The sequence below is a fragment of the Staurois parvus genome, unplaced genomic scaffold (assembly GCF_062004578.1).
Source record: "Staurois parvus isolate SC_StPar_1 unplaced genomic scaffold, SC_StPar_1.0 ptg000282l, whole genome shotgun sequence".
Classification (NCBI taxonomy): domain Eukaryota; kingdom Metazoa; phylum Chordata; class Amphibia; order Anura; family Ranidae; genus Staurois; species Staurois parvus.
This window is the reverse complement of record NW_028318078.1, coordinates 15172707-15198601: the sequence shown is the minus strand read 5'-3', so window position 1 is coordinate 15198601 and position 25895 is coordinate 15172707. Positions and strand designations below refer to the sequence as shown.

General features: G+C 41.7%; 1 protein-coding gene across 2 annotated transcripts in view; it reads left to right on the top strand.

The window, feature by feature from the left end:
* The window catches only part of GTPBP1 (GTP binding protein 1), an 88020-nt gene that overhangs the window by 37018 nt on the left and 25107 nt on the right, over nucleotides 1–25895 (top strand). For both annotated transcript variants that reach the window (XM_089681979.1, XM_089681978.1), the window contains exons 6-8: nucleotides 2535–2649; nucleotides 15470–15614; nucleotides 15716–15898. In XM_089681979.1, the coding sequence (XP_089538105.1) occupies nucleotides 2535–2649; nucleotides 15470–15614; nucleotides 15716–15898 (443 nt within the window). The remainder of the gene's footprint in view (nucleotides 1–2534; nucleotides 2650–15469; nucleotides 15615–15715; nucleotides 15899–25895) is intronic.

Sequence of the window (25895 nt, the reverse complement as noted above, 5' to 3'; positions counted from 1 at the left end):
TGTTGTGCACTACTCCAAAACACCCAAAGGAGTTTGCTCTGCTCTTTGCTGTCTGGGCTTATTCAGAGCTAATGTACCTCCAAAGCTGCAGCTTCTATCTGGAAGACACTCCCCCCCCCCCCCCCCTTTACCATCACATGGGATATCCTGCTTCAAGACAAGATCCGCCATCCACTAGGTGAATAAGGTGCCTAATCTAAAGAGCTTGCACCCAAAGGACAAAGCACCTCATGCATTTACATGCTTACTCTTCCAGTTTGGTAGGCGTTTCCTGGGCATTCAGAGTTTGATCTTCTGTTGCCCAGCTTTGTAAGGCCACCACCTGGTCTTTTGCACATACCTTTTCAAACCAGAGGGGAAGTCCAGTCTTCTGCGGATTGAACTTTTGGCTACATGGTTATACAGCAGCACTCTTGAGTTTGGTCTGTTGCCCTTTATTTTTCAGCCTGTTGGCACACTTTGCCTTGTTGCCTACTCTTTTAATTGCTTGGGGACAACCCAGGATCTAAGAATATCAAGCCTGTTCCCTGTTCTGTACTCCAAGATATAAGTCAAAATTAAATTTTTTTTTTTTTTTTTTTCCTTTCTGAGAATGGTTCTGGCCATGCAATGGCAGACTGCCTCTTGAATGGTTCAACATTAAATGTGCATAAGGGGAGAGAAATTTACAAAATGTGTTTGATTTCCTCACAAATTGGAGGCTGTTCAGTTTTAAGTGTGTGATGGTAAATTTAAAGTACTGGGGTTGATTTACTAAAGCTGAAGAGTGCACAATCAGGCTCACTTATGCATTGAAACCAATCGGCTTCCAGGATTTATTTACAAACCTTAATTGAAGAAACTGAGGTCAAAAGCTGACTGGCTACCATGCACAGCTACACCAGATTCTCAGCGCACCAGTTTTTGTAAATCTACCCCATTGTGTTGGTGTTGTATGTAAGTAAGCTATGTTGTGTAATGGTGGAACGGTATTAACTGTGCTTATGCTGAATACAGTTTTATATACAAGGGAAGAAAAATTTTTTATTTATTTTTTTTTTTTTTAACGTGATCAGCCTCTTCCTTTAGTAAATCAGCCCAATTGCAAATTAATGTGCAGAATAGGTTTAAATGAAACCACCAGCAAACATTAACTGGCTGCATCCTTACTGCAGGTCAGCTATGCACTAGATAGTGGCTTGGGGATTACAATACCACCATCTTGAATTTTTTTAAATATATCTGGAGTGGCAACTCCCATATTTTTATTCTCATAGGTTGACTTTAGGAGATTATGGGAAAACCAAAAAAGAGAAAATTAAAAATGAGTTGTTCCATTATAACAATAGTGTGGGTTTTTTTTTTTTTGTTTTACTAACTTTGGGTGAAAATGAGAACAAAAAACTGGTCACTATGAAATTTGTGTTTTTTTTTTTTTTTTTTTTTTTTTTTTTTTTTTTTTAAACCCTCACTAAAAGAAGGTATTATGAACTGGAGTATGTCCTAGGCAGAGGTTGCTATTCTTGGATCACATGCATCTCAAGTTCTAAACCTGGGCTCAATTATTTTTATGGGAATATTTATTTTTTGTTTACACTCTCTCAACTTCAATCTCTGACTATTTTAAATCCTTATACTGTTAGCATTAGTAAATGGATAGGGGGAAGTATATAATATTTACTTTAACCTTTTTTATTTTTTTGTTACTTTCTGGTTTTCATACCTAGGCAAACTCATACAGGAGTCTTTAGAAGGGGCGGAGGGTGGGATGATTTTTCTCAGCTAAGTGTACCTTCGTGCCTGAGCTAACGTCATTTAACATTTACTTCCTGGAATTAATCTGCCTTGTATTCCCTTACTCAAGATGGTCATGGCCAGAAATGCTAGCAGGGTGGTGTCTTTCAAAGTGATTTCCCAGCAAAATAAAGCATGGAGACCTGGATGGATTAGTGAGCGTGCGTTTTTAGTTTATAGTGCTCTGATGCAGTTTTTAGTTCCGCTTTAAATGAATGGAGGGTAAATATTTGGCTTGGAGATATCAAAGTTATCAAAAACCTTGTTTGCTCTGCTCTTCTGTATGTCATGCGGTATGTTTACTGGTATGGTCATTGTTTGTTTGTTAATATCACTGTTAGAGCATTGCCCTGTCCTTCATTGTGATATTCAGTAGCATATAATCTGTGCAGATATTAAAACAGCAGTTCAGTGATTCTAGGTATTTTAAGCTGCCACTGATAACTGCCCTTTCCCATGTGATTGGGGAGAGAGTGCTAGCTGGGAGACATAGGTTTATTAGGTATTGTGCAGCCCATCCAAGTGTATGAGAGACTGAAATTTGCTGCGTCTGTAAGTGAATGAATGATGTACCAAGTATTACTCATGTTTATGGCCCTTTTGACTTCAGGTACAATTGCCTGGAACGTAGGTCTTCTGTGACAGCTACACTCCACAGAGTACATAAGAGTAGGTCTAGAAAGTTAAATTCATCACATCAGTACAGTTTCTGTAAAAAATTCAGATATGCTTTATGAAAATGTCATCTTTTGATTTTGCAGAAACTCTAAAACTTCTGCAGAGGCTACTTAAATCTCCTGGGTGCAGGAAGATTCCAGTCCTGGTGCAAAATAAGGATGATGTCATTGTAACGGCCTCCAACTTCAGCTCAGAAAGGTACAGGTTTTAATGCACTTAATAGTTTATTTCAGGTACTTGTATAGCGCCGTAAATTATACGCAGCGCTATATATATATATATATATATATATATATATATATATATATATATATATATATTACATTCACAGTGTGGGAGGAAACCGGAGTAACCTACGGGGATTCGAACGAACGACCCTAGTCCTGCCAGGCGGAAGTGCTAACCATTTAGCCACTGTGCTGCCCATAGTTTTTCTGTAATGTGCATTGAGCTGCACAGCTTGAGGTTATGTAACCTAGGGTTATACTGAAGCCTATAGGAGAAATGGACACGAGAATTCTAAAATTTTGCTGTGGTGAAATTTATTATTATACAGGATTTATATAGCGCCAACAGTTTGCTCAGCGCTTTACAATATAACTGGAGACAATACAGCAACAATACAGTTCAATACAAGAGGGAAAGGAGGGCCCTGTTCCTTGGAGCTTACAATCTAGGATGATGTCATTTGGCGCCCTTCTCAGCCAATCAGAATAACTTTATATTTCCTAGTGCTGTATATTGTATGTAGCTAAGGTTACATACAGTTTTTACAGTCCTCTCTGCCACTGGAGTTGTTATTGAAGTAAGTTGTTTGGACCAGCAAATACAAGTGTTTTTTGTATTGGCATGCTTTTGGATGTTCCTAGTTTTCTTTATTTAAAGCTCTGTCCCACAATGGTGATTTCAGATGTCATTTTTGTACTCCCCATAAAATCCTTTTCTTGGAGTTAAATGACTTTGCTCCTTTCCCCCATGCTATCGGTCTCTTTAGATTGTGTGCTGCATTTGAGCAGTTGAGGAGTGGGCTAAAGCCTCTAGGGGCTGGTCTTCTGTTTTCTGTGTGCCTAGTGTCCACTTTCCCTGTAGGCAGGGGTATGACCCTGAGCTGCTTAATTTCAAGTTGTGTGCCTCAATTTTTGAGAAAAGGACTTTAAAATGTTTACAATTACTTTTTTCCAGCTTCAATGATGTATTGATGCACTCAGGGTCACACCCACCTAGAGCAGACCCCTAAGAAACCTACTGGAAACCATTTACTAAAGCATAACGCATACCATTTTCATTACCATACTTTGGTTGTTCATATTACAAATCTTATTTCAGTTCACTAAAAGCCTGATTACCTGTATCGGCTAAATAAATGGCTTGCACAGCTTATTTTATATTTTATACGTCTGTGAATTTTTTTTTTCAATGTAGCTTATACTTTAGCAATATTCATGCTTGTGATTTGGTCACATTTATGAGAAAATTGTCATGAGATAAAATACTGAACACAGTTAAAACTTGCATATTGATGAAATAACTTTTGTCATATGACAAATTGTGGTTTCTTTTAATACATTCTACAATTTTATATAAGACAGGCCACGCATTAGTCTGTTTATGATGTGATATTAAAGGCAAAGACATCTTTTATATGGGGCAATGTCCTGGTTAGTACATTAAAAAAATAATTATGTATATTAAAAAAAGAAATTCCGACCACTGCAGTTTTCACCTCCTACTTTTTGGCAGCATGGTGCTGGCTGACCGTAATATACCAGTAGATTTTTGCTTGAAAAAATTTTTTTGTGGGATGTTCATTTTATTTTCTAATAGTTAGTGTTCAAAGTAAGTCTTTCAACTAGTGACGCGTAAATCAAAAGTGAATGGAACATTTTTCTCGAATGAAATTCGGATGCAAATGTGGTTTTCATTAAGGAAAAAGCATACTTGTTGTAATGCATGTACATTATGAAATTGAATACAGCGAGCTTAAAGCAGAACTAAACCCTTTTATCCTTTATAGCCAAGGAACTTCCATCTTTGCCTCCATTTGATCTGAAGTTGCCATGACGTTGCACATGTTATCTGCTATGACACCTGCGTTCTCAGTCTGGTTGAGAGTTGACGAGCACACTAGTAACTGTACAAGGTATCATTCAAGGCTAACCTTGAATGTAACAGTTAAATTGGTGGATTTAAAGTGGTTGCAAACCCAGAAATATACCCAGTGAAGTGACTGTCCTCATAATCCTCAGATTAAACCAATCCTACATTGTACCTGTCTATATGCAGTCTTCTCTTCTTGGCACCTGTTCAAAATGTTGAATTTTTAACGTTTGTCTGAGTTCAGAAAAAGAGAGTGAAGCGCTGAAATTACACACTGCAGAACTTGGTGGTGAAGAGAGCAGATTTGAGAGAGGGGACACCCTCCCCTCCCTTCCTTCACTCGGCACAGAGGAACAGAGCTGAGGCTTTTAGTCTGCTGGAGGTCAGTCCCCATCGCCATTTTTCTCTTTTGGTGTCAGGCAAACTTGTCAGAAGTGATTCATGCTGATAGCAGAGGAGCGTGGCAGCAGACAAATGACATATAGTGCTCAGGATTGAGGCAAGCACGCACTATAGAGGGATATGTTTTTTATATTTCATATCTGAGGTTTACAACCACTTAAATTGATGGGTTTAGTTCTGCTTTAAAGCAGGATTAAACTGTTTTAAGAAAAAAAAAAAGCATTCCCAACATGATGGGAATATAATTGTCATATTTGCTCATCCAAACTGTCAAACCATCAAATAGTTGGTGTTGTGACTAATCGTCAACTGCTGTGGTGCTGCACGTGAACAAACAGACGTTAAGATGGCAGCTTTGTTAGCTGAAAAAGATAGGAGGGTTTAGTCCTGTGTGTACTGTCTCCAGTGGGGGTCATGAGAACCCTTTCGAAGACAACACTTTTCAGAACGAGACAGATTAGTAGTGCACAGGAAAAGGGTTAGGTGGATTAGCTAGCTCAGGCTTAGCACTTGGCTCCAACAGGGGTGGTAGTTTATCCACTCAGAGCTATAGTACCCTTTTATTGTTATGGTTGCTCCTAATCTGTTGCCATTCTGCCGACTCATCTACCATACCAACTTTTTTCTTATGCAGGCAGGAATTTTCTGCTATGTCAAAATGTGGGCAGAATTTCAGGCCTTATTGAAGCCATTGATGGCAGTGGTCACTGTTTGTGCCTTCTTGGTCTTCCCCACATGAATCTATCTTTTACTTTGCTTTGAAGTTGGACACCCGGAGGAGGAGGTAGAAACTGCGGGTGATCCCTCTCCAAGAAACCTGGTTTAGGATGGTTTCATCCAGGCTTAAGGATACCATGGCTACCCTTTTTGATGTGGTAAGCTTCTGCTTAGCATTAACAGCAGCCTAAGTCTGCTCACCCGAAGATATCCAGCATATGGTCCATTAAATTGCCAAAACCAGATAAGCTTTACAAAACCAGATAAGATTTATACTGCTCTTGCTGGTGGAGCTTGCCCTTTTTGGAGACTGGCCTATTTAGGAGAAGATCTGCTCAGCAATATCCTGCTAAGCAAAGCTTTCTGTGAAGGTGGGCAATTCATATGGTAGGTCTTGCCATTTCTCATGACATTGTTGAGGATAATCTTGTGTTCCAGAAACCAGTGGACAAGAGGTTAAAGGCCATTTTTCTCTTTACCGGGCCCTGTCCTGAAGCCTGCAGTTGGCAGTCCGATAGTCCATTGCTGTTTGGACTAATGCATGGTCCAAGATCCTAACTCCATCATAACATGCCTACGTCTGCAGTCAAACTCTTTACCTATGCCCATACACTTCTGTGTGGACAGATTGGTGGCCACACTTAGTCAGCTTTCCAGGATGGGCTTTCTCCATCCATATGCACAGAATCCTTTGCATAAATGCTGGTCAGCTGATCTCCTGTACAAGAAGCACCTTGAACTTTTACCCTTTTTTAAAGATGAATGCCTGTTCCGTACTTCCTTGCATATGTATGTCAAGAAGATTAGAAGGCAAGAGTACTCTTCTCCCCAGAAAAGGTTAACATGATAAATGCAGATTTTTTTATTTATTTATTTTTTTTGACCTGTCATTCCTGCTCTGTGCAGTGGTTTTGTACAGAGCACTCCCAATCCTCTTCTTCTCGGGTCCCCCGCCGGCACTCCTGGCCCCTCCCTCTTGCGAAGTGCATGCTATGGGGGCCACCTGAGCAGGCTCGCTCCCAAGCAGTTGCTCTGCATGTCCATTCACACTCTAGCACAGCTCGGCGCTGAACTCTGCTGTCTCCTCATTGGCTGTGATTCATCCCTGTTTAGGCACACTATAAAATCTGTTATGCTTTGAGCTTTTCAGGATCAGGCATCTGTCTCAGATTTGCAAAGCGAACACCTGCGCTTCAGGTAACGTTTAAGTTCTACCAAGTGGATTTTCGGGCCTCCTGAGATGCCAGTTTTGGGCGTTAAGGTGCTACAAGCTGTGCCTCTCTTGAACTGTTTGTTTTGTGGGCCTCATGGCTCTTGCTTTCTTTCCCACCCCTCAGTTGGTATGCTTTTGGACATCCCATTGTAAAGACTAAACATCCTGTGTTCCATACTGTGCAATTCAGAAACAAGGATTTTTAACTTGCCGGTAAAATCTGTTTCCTACATTACAGTATGAGACCTCTATTATGATAGCCTCAACCTCAGTTTGTAACGAGCAGTCTGGGAATGGGAGGGGTTATAAACAGAGGTGTCCCTGCAGCCTTGTCTTTTGCCAGTATCCAGTCACCTGAAGGTAGTTGCATGTAACTCATAATAAAGATTAAACATTTTTTGTCCCATACTGTAATCCAAAAAAGTCAAATCCTTTATTTGCATTTTATAATGTAAGCAGTTGTGCTTAAAAAGTAGTCCTTTTCTGGCACAAATGTATCTGGACAATCAAGTTTTTGATGCTTAATCATGGATGATGGAGAATATTTTTATTGTGATTTTAGACCTATTGATTACTAATAAGCATCATTTATGATGAAATTGTTTTTGTGACATAGTACAAAATGGTGTATTGCAGTTAATATATTGTATGTACGGTATATCATTGTTTAATACAAGACACTGGCAAAGTATTCATAGATTATAGGTTTAGCCTGATGCCCTAAACCCCCTCCCACCAACCTCCCCACGCCTCCTATATAACTCAAACCCAACTCCACGAGTCCTCAATTTATTTGCTAGTGCCCTAAGGTGATGGACATCCTCTGTGGGGAAAAATAATTACATTTTTTGTTTTATGTTGGATTCTTCATCTCTTGTTTCTCTTCTACTTCAGTGCCTTTTATATATCAAAAATTAAAAGCAGTGCGTCAGTGCAGCCTTGGTTAAAATCTTGGTAATTGTACCTGGGGCCCCACACCATGGGGATAGCCAGTAGTGTTGCTGTGGGTACTGAATTCTGCACAGCATTGCAATCAGCCAGTGGGTGCTATAGATTCAGGCCATGGTTCATCGCTATGGAACCCAGATCCTGAAAACCCATTTTCGGGAATGCCTACCATGACTGGAGAAGCCTGATTTTATATAGCGTTGTGGACAGGAAAGACTGGGTCACTGTTACTGTACAAACGGGCAACTTAGTCTTGTGTGGATGACAATGTGTAACATCACCCCGCTGGCTGCACACTTTATCATCACTTTCTTCCACCCTCTCGCCACAAGGATTGGTTACAGGATGGTCCATTCCCAGGTTGCTGCATCCTTTTCTGGACATGCCTACCCTATATTCTGTACCCAAGGCTAAATCTCATATGAACATTCACTCTGCTGAAGGCCCACACAGCACTCAACCCCATAGTGACGATGCTTCCCTTGCACCAGAGCAGGAACCAATTTTTAACACCAGTATCAGATTCTTGCATGACATGCAACAAGTGACCTACCTGACAAAAGTAGACTTTTCTGTATCTATGTCGCAAATTGTCAGATAACTAACTCCTTAGAGCGGAGTTCCACCTAAAGTGGGTGGAACCATTTTTCTGCCTCTTCCTCCTCCCCCACTTCCACATTTGGCACCTTTTTTGGGGATGAGTGGGTACCTGGTTTTGACAGCGGCCACGGTGAACTGAGCCGGAAGTTCGCCAACACCCAACCTCCCCACCCCCCCCCCGCAGGCCTTTGGAACATTCCATGAGTCCCAGAGGACTGCGACCCATTCATAGAGTGCAGCATGATTTGCGCATGCACAGTTGGAAACCGGCTGTGAAGCCTCAAGGCTTCACTGCCAGTTTCCCTTAGTCAAGATTGCGGTACCAGCACCTGACAGCCAATTAAACAATCTGCTCGAGGTGAGGACACTGCAGAATCCCTTGACAGGTAAGTGCCCTATTATTATAGGTCAGCAGCCACAGTGTTTATAACTGCTGACTTTTTTTTAAATTTTTGGGAGGGGGGCCGAGAACTCCTCTTTAATATAGGTAACTTTGTCTAGGGCTACAAAACACTATGCCCCTTTTCTACCGGAGTTGGATGCTAATATGCCTTTAGACAAGGCAGGCCTAGAAGAGAATGAGGATATACACTGTGTGCACAATTAGCAAGTTTTTTATTTTCGAGGATTTCATTATTGAACTACGGTACTCTCAGTCAATCCAAAATGTTAATAGACCTCAAACCTGAATATTTAAGAAAGTAAAAGGTGAGATTTTGGCTTAGAATATATGGGTGCACATTTATTGGGCATCTATTAGTGTGCAGAATTATGCAACTAAACTACTTGCCCTCCTGAGGATTTACCCCCTTCCTGACCAGGCCATTTTGTGCGTGTGTTTTTTTTTTTTTTTTTTTTTTTTAATGCGCTATAAAAAATGACTGCCAATTTTGAGAAAAAAAAAACGTTTGACTTTTTGCTATTAAACATGTCCAATAAAAAAGTTAAAAATCCAAATTGTCATACATTTTACACCAAAGTGTATTCTGCTACATGTTTGCTAAAAAAAAAAAAATCCCAACACATGTAAATTGGTTTACGTGAAAAAAAATCCCAATACGTGTAAATTGGTTTGTGCAAGTTATATCGTTTACAAATGGCGGTATAGTTACTGAAATTTTTTTCTTTTTTTTTTTTTTCACTAGTAATGGCAGCGATCAGCGACTTATAGCAGGACTGCGTCGGGCATTCTGACACTGGGGGGAACTGACTTGGTGTCACTGACATCCCAAGTGACACCAATACAGTGATCAGTGCTAAAAAAAAAAAAAAAAAAGCAGTCACTGTACTAATGACACTGGGCAGGAAGGGGTTAACACGAGGGGCGATCAAAGGGTTAACTGTGCTGGGAGTGTTTTACTGGGGGGCGGTGTTTTGGTGCTTTACTGTAAGCACACTGCTCTGGATGGCGCTGCTGTGCACAGCCTTTCAAAGCAGTGTGCCCGAGCCGACAGGGAGGAGGACTGCTGGTAAACACAGCATTCCTCCCCGTTGGAGATGCTCAGTAATCACCGGGTGCCGGTGGGCAATCACTGTCTGGGACCCGGTGATTGACAGTGATGAATGGTGGCGCAGGTAGGGCAAGCGCGCTCCTTATCTGGAAATACAAAATCACGTGTGTGTGTGTGTAATATTTTATACGTGATTTTGGGCACCCCTGCCACCTATTTCTGCTATAGGGTGGTTGAGATGTGGTTAAACTGAGACTAAAACCAAAATTCACTAATTTCTGACGAAAAAAAAAATCTGTGACCTTGTAGCAGTCCTAAGCTTTCCATTCATGGTATGTCAGTTTTTTTTTGATCTGTCAACGTTTTGTGCAGCAGCAACCACAGCCTCCCAGACACTGTTCAGAGAGGTGTACTGTTTTTTCCTTCACTGTAACTCCAGTTTATGAAGGGCCCACAATTTCTCAATAGGGTTTAGATCAGGTGAGGAAGGGGGCCATGTCTGTTTCATCTTGAAAGCCTTTACTGCCTAGCTACACTGTAAACTAGATGCATGTGATGGAGTATTGTCCTACATACATATCACGGTCTTTTTGAAAGATGCAGAATTTCCTGTACCACTGCTTGAAGAAAATGTCTTCTAAAAACTGGCAGTAGGTTTGGAAGTTAATTGAATCCATCTTCAACCCGAAAAGGTCCAACTAGCTCATCTTTAATATCAGACCATACCAGAACCTCCATCTTCATGGCATTTGAGTCAAAGTGGAGCCAATCCATCTAGTCAGTCAACAGTCACTTTCATCACATCAGTCCACAAAACCTTTGAAAAATCTGTCTTCAGATGTTTCTTGGCTCAGTCTTGACATTTCAACTTATGTGTCTTGTTCAGTAGTGGTTGGGTTTCAGTCTTCCTTACCTTGACCATGTCTCTGAGCACTGAACACCTTGTACTTCTGGGCACTCCAGTTAGGTTGCAGTTCTGGAAAATTACAGCACTGGAGGACAAGGAGTTCTTTTCAAATCAACCAAAAACTACCCAAGTACCAACACATTTCCAGAATGCCCAGATTTGTTTCTTGTCCCAGGGAGGACTGTGCCAGTACCTCTACAAGATGGGTTCAAAGGATTCTATTCAAACCTATTCATGGTACTAAAGCCCAACAGAGGTATTTTGTTCCATTCTGGACTTGAAATCCCTCAACAAATGCCTTCAAATTCTAAAATATCAACTAGAGAAAAGGGGAATCCTGGTATCTGTAAATATCCAAGATGGCTATCTGCATATTCCTATTTATCCACCGCATCAGTGCTTTCTGTTCTTTGCAGTTGCAGACAGCTATTTCATATTTGTTGCATTATCCTTGCAACCTCTACTCTGAGTATTTATAAAAATCCTAGCTCCTCTTCTTGCTGCTCTCAGAACTCAGAGCATCCGGGTCACAGGTTATCTAGATGACCTTCTCTTAAAGAACTTTTCTCTCTTACAGCAGTTTGCAAATGTCCACAGGACAATTCAGGTGCTCCAAACGTTTAGTTGGGTTCAATTTTCAAAAATCTGCTCTTCAGCCTTTCCTTCACCTGGAATACTTGAGTTTAGTCTTTTGCATCCCAAGGAAGGGATTTTCCTTCAGAAAAGAGATTTTCCTCTCCAAACCCACGCTTGAGATTTGAGATCAGAGACCTCCTTCAATGAGATTTTCCACAAGTGCTCTAGACCTTCATGATGGCCTCCTTTTTTGAGACTGTATTTGTCCTACACAACATCTTGACTATTCTAACAAAAATGTTCCTTCTCTTGACCTACCCATGCTCCTGTTGAGCCAAGCAAGGAAAACCTAACTTGGAAATCTTCAGGCCAGCCTTAGGGCCCGTTCACACCAGAAACTGCACATAACCATGTTTTTTACTGCATGTTTACATGCATTTAAAGTGAAATTGCGTGTGTTTTGCACTGCATTTATCATGCAGCTGCAGTGCATTTTTTATGTTTTTTGAGCTTGGCTTGCTTCTATTTCCTTTTTGATGCCCGTTTTTTTTTTTTCTTTGTAGTTTGTAGAAAGAAGCATGTCCCATCATTGGTACAGGCAGAAGAGGGGTCCATGTGATCACTGCACTCTGTTATTTAACACTTCATGACCGATATGGCTATCCTGATAAAGACCTGCCAGTAATCAACTTGCCAGTGTTCTCCTTTCTGTCTTTGTCCATTTCTTTATAATGTGAACAAATTCTTGCTGTAAATTTCTCCCAGATCTGCTCTTTTCTTCTCTTGTCCTTTATAATGATCATGTCTGGGTCATAGAGCACAGGGTACTGCTGGATCATTGTGATGGAAGTCCTCTGCATCCATGGATGACCTGTATGCTAATATGGCTGCACACTGCTCTCCACACATACCAGATGCAGATCCAGGAAGTGGAATGGGGAGGGACAGGTTATAATTAATACATTTTTTTTTTTTTTTCTTTTTAAGGGGTGCAGTGTATTTGAAGCGTGTTTTGTAGTGAATTTGCAGCATGTTTACCTGCATTTGCAGTGCAGAAAAACGCAGCAAGCTCTAATTCTTCTTCTAGGTAACTCTAGCTAACACTTTATAAGCTATTACAACTGTTGCTTTTGCGATAAAAGTTTTACACAAAAGAATAAAAGCTGACTATTCTAAACACCCACGTCCGTGTTAAATGGTTTCTCAACCTGCCTTAGTTCATTAAAAGAATGTGAAAAATAAGACTTATTTGCCTGATCAACAGGGGAAAAGTCTTAAAAAAACAAAAAAACAAAAAAAAAAACCCAACTGCATCCAAGACCTGGTAGGCTACAGTTTAATAAATGTGTGGTGTTGTGTTTTTTTTTTTTTTTGTTTTTTTTATTTAATACTACTTCAGTGGTAGGTATCAGTCTTTCAGGCTGGGGAGGAATGTTCCTTTCCCTCATGGTCCAAGAAACATGGTCACTGGTGGAAGCCAAGCTTCCTATCCACATCGAGCCCAAAACAGCAAGGATGGCTTTGCCACACTAGACCTCAATCAGGATGCAGACAGAAAATGCCGTGGCTGTTGTCCTACATCAGCCATCAAGGAGGGGACCAGGAATTATGCAACCTCAATGAATGCAAGCCACACAATATGGACAGAATCTCACTGTCAAGCAATCTTTGCAGTCTACATCCCAGGAATTGACAAATAGAAGGCAGAATACTTCATACGCCACCGCCTGGATCAGGAGGAATGGGCCCTTCAACCCAGACAATATGTTAGAAAAGGGGTTCTCCAGATATAGACCTCCTAGCCTCCAGATTCACAACAAACTACCTCCTGATTGTAGCCAGGATCAAGGATCCTCTAGTGATGGCTTTGGATGCTGATAATTCTCTAGCCTCAGTTCAGGCTAATCCTATGCCTTTACCTCCATGTGAATTCTGTCTTCTCTGGTGTAATGCGAATCACAGGCTTCATCTCTTGCTATATATATATATATATATATATATATATATAATTTGTTTTCTTAATATTTTTTTTGTTTTGTTTTTTTGTAGCAAACTGGCCCAGAATAACCTGGTACACAGATATACTCATACTTCTAGCATATGCCCTTTTGGCCTCCCTCCAACTGGCCATATTTGCTTTCTCATGGCCCTCAATTCCATCCTGCTTCTCAGTCTTTGGCTGTAACAACATGGCTGTTGAAGCCCAGCTCTTGAGAGAAGGTCTCTGGGTTTACCATTTCTACCTTGCTAAAAGCAAGAAATGCCACTTCTAGAATAATCTATCATACCTAAACTTATGTATAAAAATCGAGCGCAGTGCATAAGATATGGTAGCTGCTGGCAACAAAAAAGGCACCTTGGGAACCTCCACAGTAAATGTTAAAAGAATAGAATTGCAGCGCTACATGAATGGTGACTTTATATATAAAAATATGATAAACACAAATGACTAATTGTCAATGGATTAATAAAATGCCGGCGAGAGTTCATCAAAAGTGCTTAGTGTCTGATATGCAAAAGATATAAGTAGTGACTTTCCGTGGTGATAAGAATAGTCAAATCATGCACTAACCAGATAGCGCATGGGGCATTTAAGACCTGCCCCTGGTACTCAGCTGCTGTGTCACTGGAGCAGAGAGGTGTCATCTGTAGGGCCACCACTAGATGTCATCTGTCCATGCAGAAGATGTATCCAGCCACTGAAGTAGGTGTCATCTATAGAGCGACCACTAGATGTCATCCGTCCATGGAGGAGATGTCTCATAGATCCAGAGATGTCACTTGCAGATGTTATCTTACTGTGCACGGCCCTCAGCTACAGGACCTTCAAAGTTACACGCTCCCCAGAAATAAAGAGCCCGTGGAGAAGAGGCCTCAAATAGTGTGATAACGTTTTAATAAAGTAAAGCAATCAGAAATGAACTTACAGTATTGGTATAGCTCATGAATGGCTAAAGCAGAGGTACATGTACAAGAAGTGCCAATCTCTCTTGTATTAACTTCCCCTTTGCAGCAGCCTATGCTTCTTTGGGATCTTAACTTGGGTTCAGAGAGTGGTTTCTGCAGGACTGAGCGAACCATCAGGAATCTACCCTTAGATGAGCTCTCCTGCAGTGTTGCCTTTTTGGTTGTTCACGTCTGTCGGACATGTCAAAGTTGGCAGCTCCCTTGTAAGGAGCCGATACTCCTCCTTTACAATGCCAAGATAGTAACATAGGCCTACCATCCTTATGCTCTGCTCCAAAGAATCAAAAGGAACTTTTTCTTCATTGGCTGGATGCAGTCAGAGTAATTATAATCTACCTCAAAGCAATAGCTTCGATTAGGAATACTGACTTTTTGTCCTGTCCTCAAGAACCTTGCAAGGGACACCCTGCTTCCAAGTCCACCATTGCTTGATAGCTAAGAAATGTGAATTCTTTTACACGCCCAATCCACTAAGTCTGTGGGAGTTTCCTAGGCTTTCAGGCTCTGTAGCCCAGCCTCTTGAGGCCACTACCTTGATCTCTGTGCATTCCTTTTTCAAAGTTCTACCTGGTGGATGTGCAGTCTTTTTTGTGATGCAGCTTTCTGCTGAAAGGTTCTTGCAGAAGCATGCTGATGTTGGGTGTGTTGACCCTTGTTGTTTTGCTTGCTGGCCCAGCTAGTTTGCCTGGTTTTTGCCCACCCTTCTGATTTCATTGCTAGGAGACATCCCATGGGCTGTGAATATTTTGACTGTGCTATGTACCGTACAGTTAGCATAAAAAGGGTTTTGACTTGTCTGTGAGTTCCATATTTTGGAGTACAGTGCAGGACACAGGCCCTGACACATTGCCTGCTACAAAACTGAGGTTTTTCAGAGTGGGTTAGGGTTAAAGAGGAGATGTTTGGGGAGTGTCTGCGAAAGCTTTGTCAGTGCTCAATCTCCTGATGGTACGAGTCTGTAACCAAGCATCTATGAACATGTTGCCTGTGTCCAGTACTGTACTCCGTGATATGGAATTCATAGGCAAGTCAAAATAAATTTTTGTTTCCTCTTAGACCGTATTTATAACCTCTTACTTGGTCTATTTTAGCTTATTCATGGGTTGGTAAAATTATTTTTTTATATTTACCCTTTCCTAGGATGTGCCCAATCTTTCAAATATCTAATGTAACAGGTGAAAACTTGGATCTGCTCAAAATGTTCCTCAATTTGCTGTCTCCCCGATGCAGTTCAAGGGAAGAAGAACCTGCGGAGTTCCAGATTGATGATACCTACTCTGTACCAGTAAGCTTTTTATTCGAGCACAAGAGAAAAAAAATCTGCACAGACTATAGTTATGATTTTCCTCCTGGAAAATTGTTTTATTTCTTTTTTTTTTTTCACAGGGTGTGGGCACAGTGGTTTCAGGAACAACATTAAGAGGACTGATTAAGCTAAATGATCTTCTGCTTTTAGGACCTGACCCTCTTGGCAACTTTACTTCAATTGCAGTGAAGTCAATACATCGCAAACGCATGCCTGTCAAAGAAGTACGAGGTGGTCAGACAGCATCTTTTGCTCTGAAAAAGGTACAGCAGTGTTGTCATCAAATTTGGCTTTGATACCACCATAGTATTGTATTCTCTCATTAAGATCTTCTCATTTATTCTATCTGTCTCTCCCATACCATATCTGAGTTCTAGTTTACAATAGTTTAACCACTTGCCTATCAGGCCAATTCTAAGATTTCTGTCTTTTCACTTTCAATCATTTTTTTTTAATTGAAATAAAATTTGAGGTACAAAACATGGAGTAAGAAAAGTGTTTTGAAATAGCCAAGAAGATATTAGACAGCAGGAACGTAGCTGCTGAGAAACCAAAGACATCCGACATTGTCTTTCATGTAAAAACCTGCTTTTTATTTTTCGCTAGGAAACTGCTCAGAGCCCCCAAACAGTATATATTTTTAAGCAGAAGTCCAAGAGCAGTGGTAGGCAGCACCCAACACTAGTGCCAGAGGTGGTACGCAACCGCATTAAGGATGGCACTCAAGGGGAGTCCTGGGAGACCCACCTCCCAAACAATAAAGCTGGCCAGCAGAGGAAGCAGTGCAGCTGGTGCCCACCCACCTCTATTCGCACTGGTGTAGATGCCTGCATTGCTCTCTCCACACTGAAGCTGTGTAGAGTCTGATTCCCCAGGCTGCTTGTTTTCACTTTGAAAGGGTAATTATATTCAGCATTTTTCCTCCTCTGTTGTACAGTACTCTTTTTAGCCTGACCTGGCTCATGGCCAGGCTTTTACTATTGGTGTATCTGCCCTCCCTCCTAACATTCCTCTCCCTCAGCATCTATGCGCCTGACTCAGCTTTGAGGGGATATAGCCAAAAAAGGTTTGTCTTCAAATGGCTATTAACCCCTTCCACAGCAATCTTTTATTGATAAGAGCAGGAATTGCGGTGGGCTGAGGTGTGAAAGTGCATTAATTAGATGATCAGAAGTATGGAGGTGGTTTGGGGTGAGCTTAAGTGCGATGGTGTAGTAATTGGGGTGATATGAGAAGTAGGGGTGCAGGAATTGGAGATAAAATGTGTAAAGGTTGCAGGTATTTGGGTGATCTGAGGTGGGAAAATGCAGGAATTGATACTGGTTGGAGGCCTGAAGGAACAGGAATTGGGGCTGATCTGGGTTGTAAAAATGCAGAAATTGAGATCTGTAGGTGCAGAAATTGAGATCTGTAGGTGCAGAAATTGAGATCTGTAGGTGCAGAAATTGAGATCTGTAGGTGCAGAAATTGAGATCTGTAGGTGCAGAAATTGAGATCTGTAGGTGCAGAAATTGAGATCTGGAGGTGCAGAAATTGAGATCTGGAGGTGCAGAAATTGAGATCTGGAGGTGCAGAAATTGAGATCTGGAGGTGCAGAAATTGGGTTAAACTGAGGTCTGGGGGTACAGAAATTGGGGCTAATCTGAGGTTTGGTGGTGCAGGAATTTGGGGCTAATCTGAGGTTTGGAGGTGCAAAAATTGGGGCTGATCTGAGGTTTGGAGGTGCAAAAATTGTGATCAGAATTGTGGGTTTCAAAAATTGAGGCGTATCTGAGACCTGAAGGAGCAGGAATGGGGGCTGATCTGAGGCCTGAAGGGAAAGGAATTGTCGCTGGAGAATGGGATGTGAGGATGCAAAAAATGGGGCTGATCTGGGGCCTGAAAGTGCAGGAATTAGGGTGATCTGAGCTGTGAAGGTACAGGGATGAGAGCTGATTTAGGGTCTGAAGGTGCAGCAATTGGGTTTGATCTGGAAGAACTTTATTAGTGTGACCACAATCTCCTCACACGTCATTTCCATCTGCATATATTTCGCAGAAGCCCTCTGTTGACATATTCATTTCAACCTTACCATACTTGCCTCACAGCACTATTACTATTATTCAAATAGTTTACAGCATTTACTGTATAAAAATTCCTTTTCGTGATTGAGCGTATAAAGTTGACATTTTTTATATAACCGGCACTCTCAATTTCGCCAAACGTTTTTCGGCACACCATGCTCAAAAGGATACCAACCCCTGCCCTAGAAAATAAAATTCATAGGTGTTTCAATTTTTTTGTTACACGGTATTTGACAACAGTTTTTCGAATGCAAATTTTTTTTTTTTGTGGGGGGAGGAATTACAATAGAATACCCCTTGTAATAGAATAGGCCATCCTTTTTCTTTCTCATAGACCCCAGATCTCTCCTCTGGCCTCCAAAGCAGCAAATTAAACAGAAGGGTTGGATCTGCTGCTTCATAAGCCAGTAATAGCGTGGCAACAAACAGACCGAAACCAGTAATAAAACTATCGTCGCTTCTGACATCACACAGTGGGAGGAACATAATCCGTTCCTCCCGATGTGACCAGGGAAGCTAGTGCCGCCGGTCGCATCCTTATCGGGCTATGTAGCCGCTAGGATTTTTTTTTTTTTTTTTTACATTGAAGGGAATCGCCTAATGTAAATAAACAATACTGGGAACATGCTCACGGTTGCAGTTTGAACTATGATCCCAGTATAACCACCTCAGTTCAAGGATGTACGGTGGTATTGAGGTGGTTAATCAAAGATCTATGATTTACTCTGATCTATTATGATCTTAAAGCTCAACTGCAGCTAAAACATTTGTTTTGAACCTCTACCATGTTGAAGGAGACTTTGGCTGGATTTATGCTTTAAGAGAGGGCTCTGCTTATGTTTCAATACAAATGCACATGCAGCAATTTAAACAAACCTTTACAGACATACAGGATTTCTCTTAATCTGCTTATTTAACAGGGAAAAACAAATATTGTATTTCTTCTGAAGGAATAAACCCAAATTACTCCCACACACCCTTGACTAGGGACTTCTACAAAGGCTGTGATCCCATGTGCTTCTTGTCAAATGGGCAGTTCAACTGGGATGTTTTCACTACTCACTCAGCATAGAGTGGGATATATTTGTTTTTGCTTCAACAGGGCATTTGTGAAAAGCATAGTTTCCTGAACAATGACACCAGGAAGGGGAGCAGATTCACTCAAGTAAATTGTCGCTAGGAAATAGACCACAAATACACTATTGGTCAAAAGTTTTACCACCTTCTATCACATGAAAAATCAATCCAGCAGCTAATTTAGCCTGTTGGATTGCTTTTACAGTATTCAGTATTGCTTGGCTGAAGCCAGGGTCATGACTGCAGCTGCAGTCATGACTCTGGAAGGACCACTAAAACCAGAGGACGTATAGGTACATACTTATAGGTAAAGTGGTTAATGCCTTAGTGTACTCTGAAAATAAAGCAAAGACTGTTCTGGCCATTGCATAATTTGAAGCCCTCCGTCTTGTTGTATTCTAAGGTAGTTCTGACACAGCCTAGAAGTACCGTATTTTTCGCACCATAAGACGCACTTTTTTTCCCCCCAAAAAAGGGGGGGAAAATGTCAGTGCGTCTTATGGAGCGAATATGGAGCGGCCGGTCCGGTATTTCCACTGCCGCCGTGTCAGAATACCGGGCCGGCCGCTCAGCTCTACAGCGGGACCTTATAGAGATGACTGCTGACCTTTTGGGGAGGGGGGGGAGCGGGTACCTGAATTTGACAGATACCCGCTCCCACTTCCGTGGAGTTGTTCTTTCATCTTACCCGTTCCTCTACCCAGCGGCGCGGTCTTCCTGGCTTCTGTAGTGTGGGCATGACAGCCGGGTGCCAAGTGCTCATGCGCAGGAAGCGGTGCTTTTTGTGAATGGTAAGGCGGCACCTGGGACACATGACCGATCCCAGAAACCGCCGGACCAATCACAAAGCGCAAGTGCTTCTCGCTCATGCGCACTGGGCACCCGGCTGTCATGCCGAGCGCCATTACAGAAGCCGGGAAAACAGCGCGCGGCTGGATAGAGGAACAGGTAAGATGAAAGAACAACTCCGCGGAAGTGGGAGCGGGTACCTGTCAAATTCAGGTACCCGCTCCCCCCCCTCCCCAAAGGTCAGCAGTCATCCCCTGTACTATCCAGTCTCTGGTCATCCCTGTGCTGTCCGCAGTCTCTGGTCATCCCTGTGCTGTCCGCAGTCTCTGGTCATCCCTGTACTGTGTCCGCAGTCTCTGGTCATCCCTGTACTGTGTCCGCAGTCTCTGGTCATCCCTGTACTGTGTCCGCAGTCTCTGGTCATCCCTGTACTGTGTCCGCAGTCTCTGGTCATCCCTGTACTGTGTCCGCAGTCTCTGGTCATCCCTGTACTGTGTCCGCAGTCTCTGGTCATCCCCTGTACTGTGTCCGCAGTCTCTGGTCATCCCCTGTACTGTGTCCGCAGTCTCTGGTCATCCCCTGTACTGTGTCCGCAGTCTCTGGTCATCCCCTGTACTGTGTCCGCAGTCTCTGGTCATCCCCTGTACTGTGTCCGCAGTCTCTGGTCATCCCCTGTACTGTGTCCGCAGTCTCTGGTCATCCCCTGTACTGTGTCCGCAGTCTCTGGTCATCCCCTGTACTGTGTCCGCAGTCTCTGGTCATCCCCTGTACTGTGTCCGCAGTCTCTGGTCATCCCCTGTACTGTGTCCGCAGTCTCTGGTCATCCCCTGTACTGTGTCCGCAGTCTCTGGTCATCCCCTGTACTGTGTCCGCAGTCTCTGGTCATCCCCTGTACTGTGTCCGCAGTCTCTGGTCATCCCCTGTACTGTGTCCGCAGTCTCTGGTCATCCCCTGTACTGTGTCCGCAGTCTCTGGTCATCCCCTGTACTGTGTCCGCAGTCTCTGGTCATCCCCTGTACTGTGTCCGCAGTCTCTGGTCATCCCCTGTACTGTGTCCGCAGTCTCTGGTCATCCCCTGTACTGTGTCCGCAGTCTCTGGTCATCCCCTGTACTGTGTCCGCAGTCTCTGGTCATCCCCTGTACTGTGTCCGCAGTCTCTGGTCATCCCCTGTACTGTGTCTGCAGTCCATTAGTTCAGAATTTTTTTTCCTGTTTTCTGCCTCTAAAACCTAGGTGCGTCTTATGGTGCGAAAAATACGGTATGTTTTGGGTCATTATCTCACTGTAGGATAAACCACCTGGGTGTATTCTGGAGGGTATTGTATGATGCTGCAAAATGCTGTGGTGTAGTGGTTTAGTTCAGGGTACCACTCGCGCTGTGCAGGTCGCCAATTATTGGATCCAGCAAAAGTGCCCCAGACATCATTATTCCTCCTCCATGTTTGACAGTTTGTGTTGCCTACCAAGGAACCATCCTTTCATCTACTCAATGGCATGCAGAAACCCTGCATGATGAACTGAAGATCTCTAATTTGTAATCATTGGTCCTCCAGAAGACCATCTTCCAGTCTTCAGAAGTCCACTGATGGTGCTTCATGGCCCATGAAAGCTTTTCTTTCCTTTTCTTTCCTTTTTCTTTCCTTTTTCTTTCCTTTTTCTTTCCTTTTTCTTTCCTTTTTTCTTTCCTTTTTTCTTTCCTTTTTTCTTTCCTTTTTTCTTTCCTTTTTTCTTTCCTTTTTTCTTTCCTTTTTTCTTTCCTTTTTTCTTTCCTTTTTTCTTTCCTTTTTTCTTTCCTTTTTTCTTTCCTTTTTTCTTTCCTTTTTTTCTTTCCTTTTTTTCTTTCCTTTTTTTCTTTTCCTTTTTTTCTTTTCCTTTTTTCTTTTCCTTTTTTCTTTTCCTTTTTTCTTTTCCTTTTTTCTTTTCCTTTTTTCTTTTCCTTTTTTCTTTTCCTTTTTTCTTTCCTTTTTTCTTTTCCTTTTTTCTTTTCCCTTTTTCTTTTCCTTTTTCTTTCCTTTTTATCGGCTTTCATACAGCCACTCGCCCTGTCAAACCTGCACTCGAAGTCTTCTCTTCACAGTTGAACGTGCAACTTATTCACTTCAACCAGTGTTTAAAGCGTTACTAAACCCACAACCGTAAAATCAGTCTTTATATGCAGTAAAGCACGCTTGTTAAACTCAATGTGAAACCTAAGGGGTTAATCTACATTGTGTAAAAAAGCCTGTTTGATCCTGTCTTCTCTGATCCTCCTCCTACCGCCCCCAATCCATCTGCTGATACTACAGAACTCTAGGAGTCACTCTGCACATGCGTAGTTTAGTGGATGTGATCAGCACTGTCCAGGGTCAGGGGTCATGCAGTCTCCTAAGGACAGTCAGAGCAGAATGAAAACTCTTCCTACAAGATTAATTGATGCTCAGATGGACACTGATAGTCACAAGACTGCTATATACTGCTGATGAGAAAAGGTATTTAGCAGTTTATATTTACTAGTATAATTGCATTTTCATGTAGTGTGCACTGGGGGGGACCAGATATAGTGAATGCGGGGTCCTAGGTTTAGAACACTTTAAGCTGTTGTCCTGTGAGCTGCCTGTCACACAAGCTGTTAGCTCTCAGAAGCTTATCTTCTGATTCTGTTGTGGCTTTGGGTCTGCCAGACCACCTCCTCTTGTCAGTTTCCTCCAGTTTCTAGGTGCCTTTTTGATAGTGTAGGGAACTGTACTCACTGACACCTTGCCTATTTCTCCAAAAAGGAAAGACCTACACCTTTTTAAGGATTATAATAGTCTGACTTGCTTTTTGTTGCCCTTTTCTTGCCATTTTGAGAGAAATCTACAGGTGCACCTCCCAATAAATTTAGAATATCATCAAAAAGTTAATTTATTTCAGTAATTCAATTCAAAAAGTGAAACTCGTATACTATATAGATTCATTACACAGTGATATATTTCAAGCATTTCTTTCTTTTACTTTTGCTGATTTATGGTTTACAGCTAGTGAAAACCCAAAATTCAGTATCTCAGAAAATTAGAATATTGTGAAAAAGTTCAATATCATAGACTCCTGGGGGTTTATTTACTAAAGCTGGAGAGTCCAAAATCAGACTCCCTTCTGCATAGAAACCAATCGGCTTCTAACCTCAGCTTGTTCAATGAAGCTTTGGCAATGAAACCTGGAAGCTGATTGGTTTCTATGCAGAAGGGAGTCTGATTTAGTAAATCCCCTGGTGTCACACTATAATCAACTAATTAACGCAAAAACACCTGTAAAAGGTTCCCTGAGCCTTTTAAATGGTCTATCTGATTCAGTAGGTTACACAATCATGGGGAAGACTGTTGACTTGACAGTTGTCCAGAAGACAGTCAATGACGCTCTCCAGGGGGATAAGTCATAAAAGGTCATTGCTAAAGAAGCTGGCTGTTCAGAGTGCTGTATCCAAGGGTGTGGAAATTTTTGAAAAAACTACTTGTCCAGGGATTAAATTGGTGCCCCAATCTGCTTGTCCCTTATGACAATCTACTTGTCCAGATTAAAAACAAAACATTTGAACTAAAACCATATTTAAATTGGAGGTGCTTTTTAGGAATGTCTTGGGCTTTATGGCGACTTAAAAGTGTAATAATTTTAACATTGCGCTGTCTATCTCCTCCTCCCCTCCCTGCCTCTCTCCAACACCACACCCAGGAACTAGCAGGGAGGGGAGACACCTTGCAGTGTAATGAGCACCAATTGGGTGCTTGTCAGAAAGGGGAGTGTCCAGCCTATCCTTTATCCTTTCGTTGCCAGAGCGTTTGTTTTTTTTTTTTGTTTTTTTTGCACACATTTAAAAATGTATTTTAGGCCTGAAGATTACACAAAACCCCCAAACATTATATATTTTCTGAAAGCCGACATCGTAGAGAATAAAATGGCGGTAGTTCCAAATTTTTATGATATTACCACAAAATTTCTCTAAAAACAAGTTTAATTTTAGGGCACAGAAAAGGAATAAATTACAATTTTTTTGTAAATGGATACCCAACACATCAAAACTTAAATTTGCATGCGCTCGTGAAATGGCAACGAACTTCAGTACCCCATATTTTCTATAGGTGACACTTTTAAAGCCCCTTTTATAGGTCATCAATATAGTGTTACGGAGGAGGTCTCATGCTAGAATTATTGCTCTTATTCTGGCATGCGTGGCAATATGTAACGTGTATCGCAATCAACATTTTCATGCTTAGGTGCCTCAGTGTGTGCTTTTAAGTTTGTACGTGTGTGTATATGTGGGGGGGGGGGGGGCCTCATTGTGTGCCAGCTGCCGCCCGAATGCTTCCACCTGACAGGTGAGCCCTGCTGTTTGCCCACAGCGGGGCTGAAGGATAAAAAAAAGACACATGTCCCGGGCGTCGGGCGATATAAATTCAACACCCCTGAATCGCCACTCTTGGAAAACGTTCATTCTATTGTTTGTGTAGAAAAAAAATTTATCATGTACATGCCTCAACTATTTCAATTAACATTCCAATCTTCTGGCTTTAAGAAACACTTAACCTCCACTAGGGTCTGATTATGTCAGGATTTCTGTGCTCAAAGCGGTAAATTTTTTTTTTTTTTTTTTTTTTTTTTTTTTTTTTTGTATGGAAATGTTTTTTTTTTTTTTATTGTAGGCCTGTAATTCTTAGGAGTAACTCGCTGAAATCTGTCCCAACAAGAGTCTAGTAAACATCCCGGGTATGATAAAATTTGAAACCCGAAATCATAAATTATAATATAATCATAAAAAATACATTTAATTCAATAATGTAATCAAACCAAAAAGACTGAAATTTGAAGTGTTTTCTAATTTACTATCACTGTTCTCTAGCTGGTCTAAATCCGCTTTTGACCTAAAGGGACGCTTTTTGGACACCATGGACATTTCTCAGTTTCCAGGCAGAAAGAACAGTAAAAATTCAGGCAGGGCACAGGACAAAGCACTAGGGACAAAATGTATGTGAAATGGTTTGATACAGTAATGTAATACTATCAGATTTTAGTGTATTGAGTGTCACATTTTTACATTTTTGAATTTCCCGCTGGTTCCGTCCCCCATACGTCCCGACTCTAGCAGGCTAGCAGGGAACGGAAGACGGATGCCGGCATCGGCCGGAGGACATGGCCGGGGACGCTGCAGGGGGGACATCGTGGGAGTGCAGGACAAGGTAAGTGCTGGAGGGATCCCTGAGCAATGCTGCAGGGTAATCCCGAGTGTAGCTCGGGGTTACCGCTCTCGGTACTGAGCTGCACTTGGGAATACCGCAGGGGGGGGGGGGGGGGGGGGGGGGAGTTAAAGGAAAAAAAAAAAGAACTGTAGTCAGCTTCAACTGTTTTTGCAGATCAAGCAGAGGGGAAAAAATATGGAATCACTCCACTCCATTCTGAGGAAAATACGGAATCCTGAAAAAAAAAAAAAAACTACTACTTGTTGCAACACCTATGGCTTTTATAACGGCTTGAATTCTCTGAGGCATGGATTTAACTATCAACAAACCGTATTCATCAGTCTGGCTTCAACTTTCTCTTATTGCAGTTGCCAGATCAGCTTTGCAGGTTGGATCCTTGTCATGGACCATTTTCTTTAATTTCCACAACAGAATTGTACTATTTGCAGGACATGCCATTGACATTGTCTTTCTTGAAGGAAAGTTTTCACAGTTTTTGCCCTATGGCAAGATGCATTATCCTGAAAAATGATGTTGTCATAACCAAACATCCTTTTGAACTGATGGAATTAAGTGTCCAAAATCTCAAAAAAAAAAAAAAGGTACAGGGGAGATGGCAGATCTTCAATAAATGCACAAATTTATTTTATCTGACATATCGTCAATGATTGTGGAAATTTGCATGTTTTCTTCAGCCAGTTGTCTTTATACATTTCATTGAAACAACACCAAACCGTTCCAGTATCATCACCCTGCGCAATGCAGGTTCATGATTCATCAATGAATATCGCTGTCATCCACGGTCCATGATTGCTTTTCTTTGGCCCACTGTAACCTTGTCTTTTTCTGTTTTAGGTGTTAATGATGATGGTTTTTTTTGTTTGTCTTTTCTGTATGTAAATCCTGTTTCCTTTAGGCGATGTCTTACAGTTTGGTCACAGACATTGACTCCAGTTTCTGCCCATTTGTGCCTCATTTGTTTTGTTGTGCATTTTCTGTTTTCAAGGCATATTGCTTTTAGATTTTATATCTTGACGCTTTGTCTTCCTTTTCCTACCAGTACGCTCCCTTTTTACAACCTTCCCATTTGATTTGTACTTGGTTGTTCCCAGTCAGCAGTGTCTAAAATCTGGACCAACATC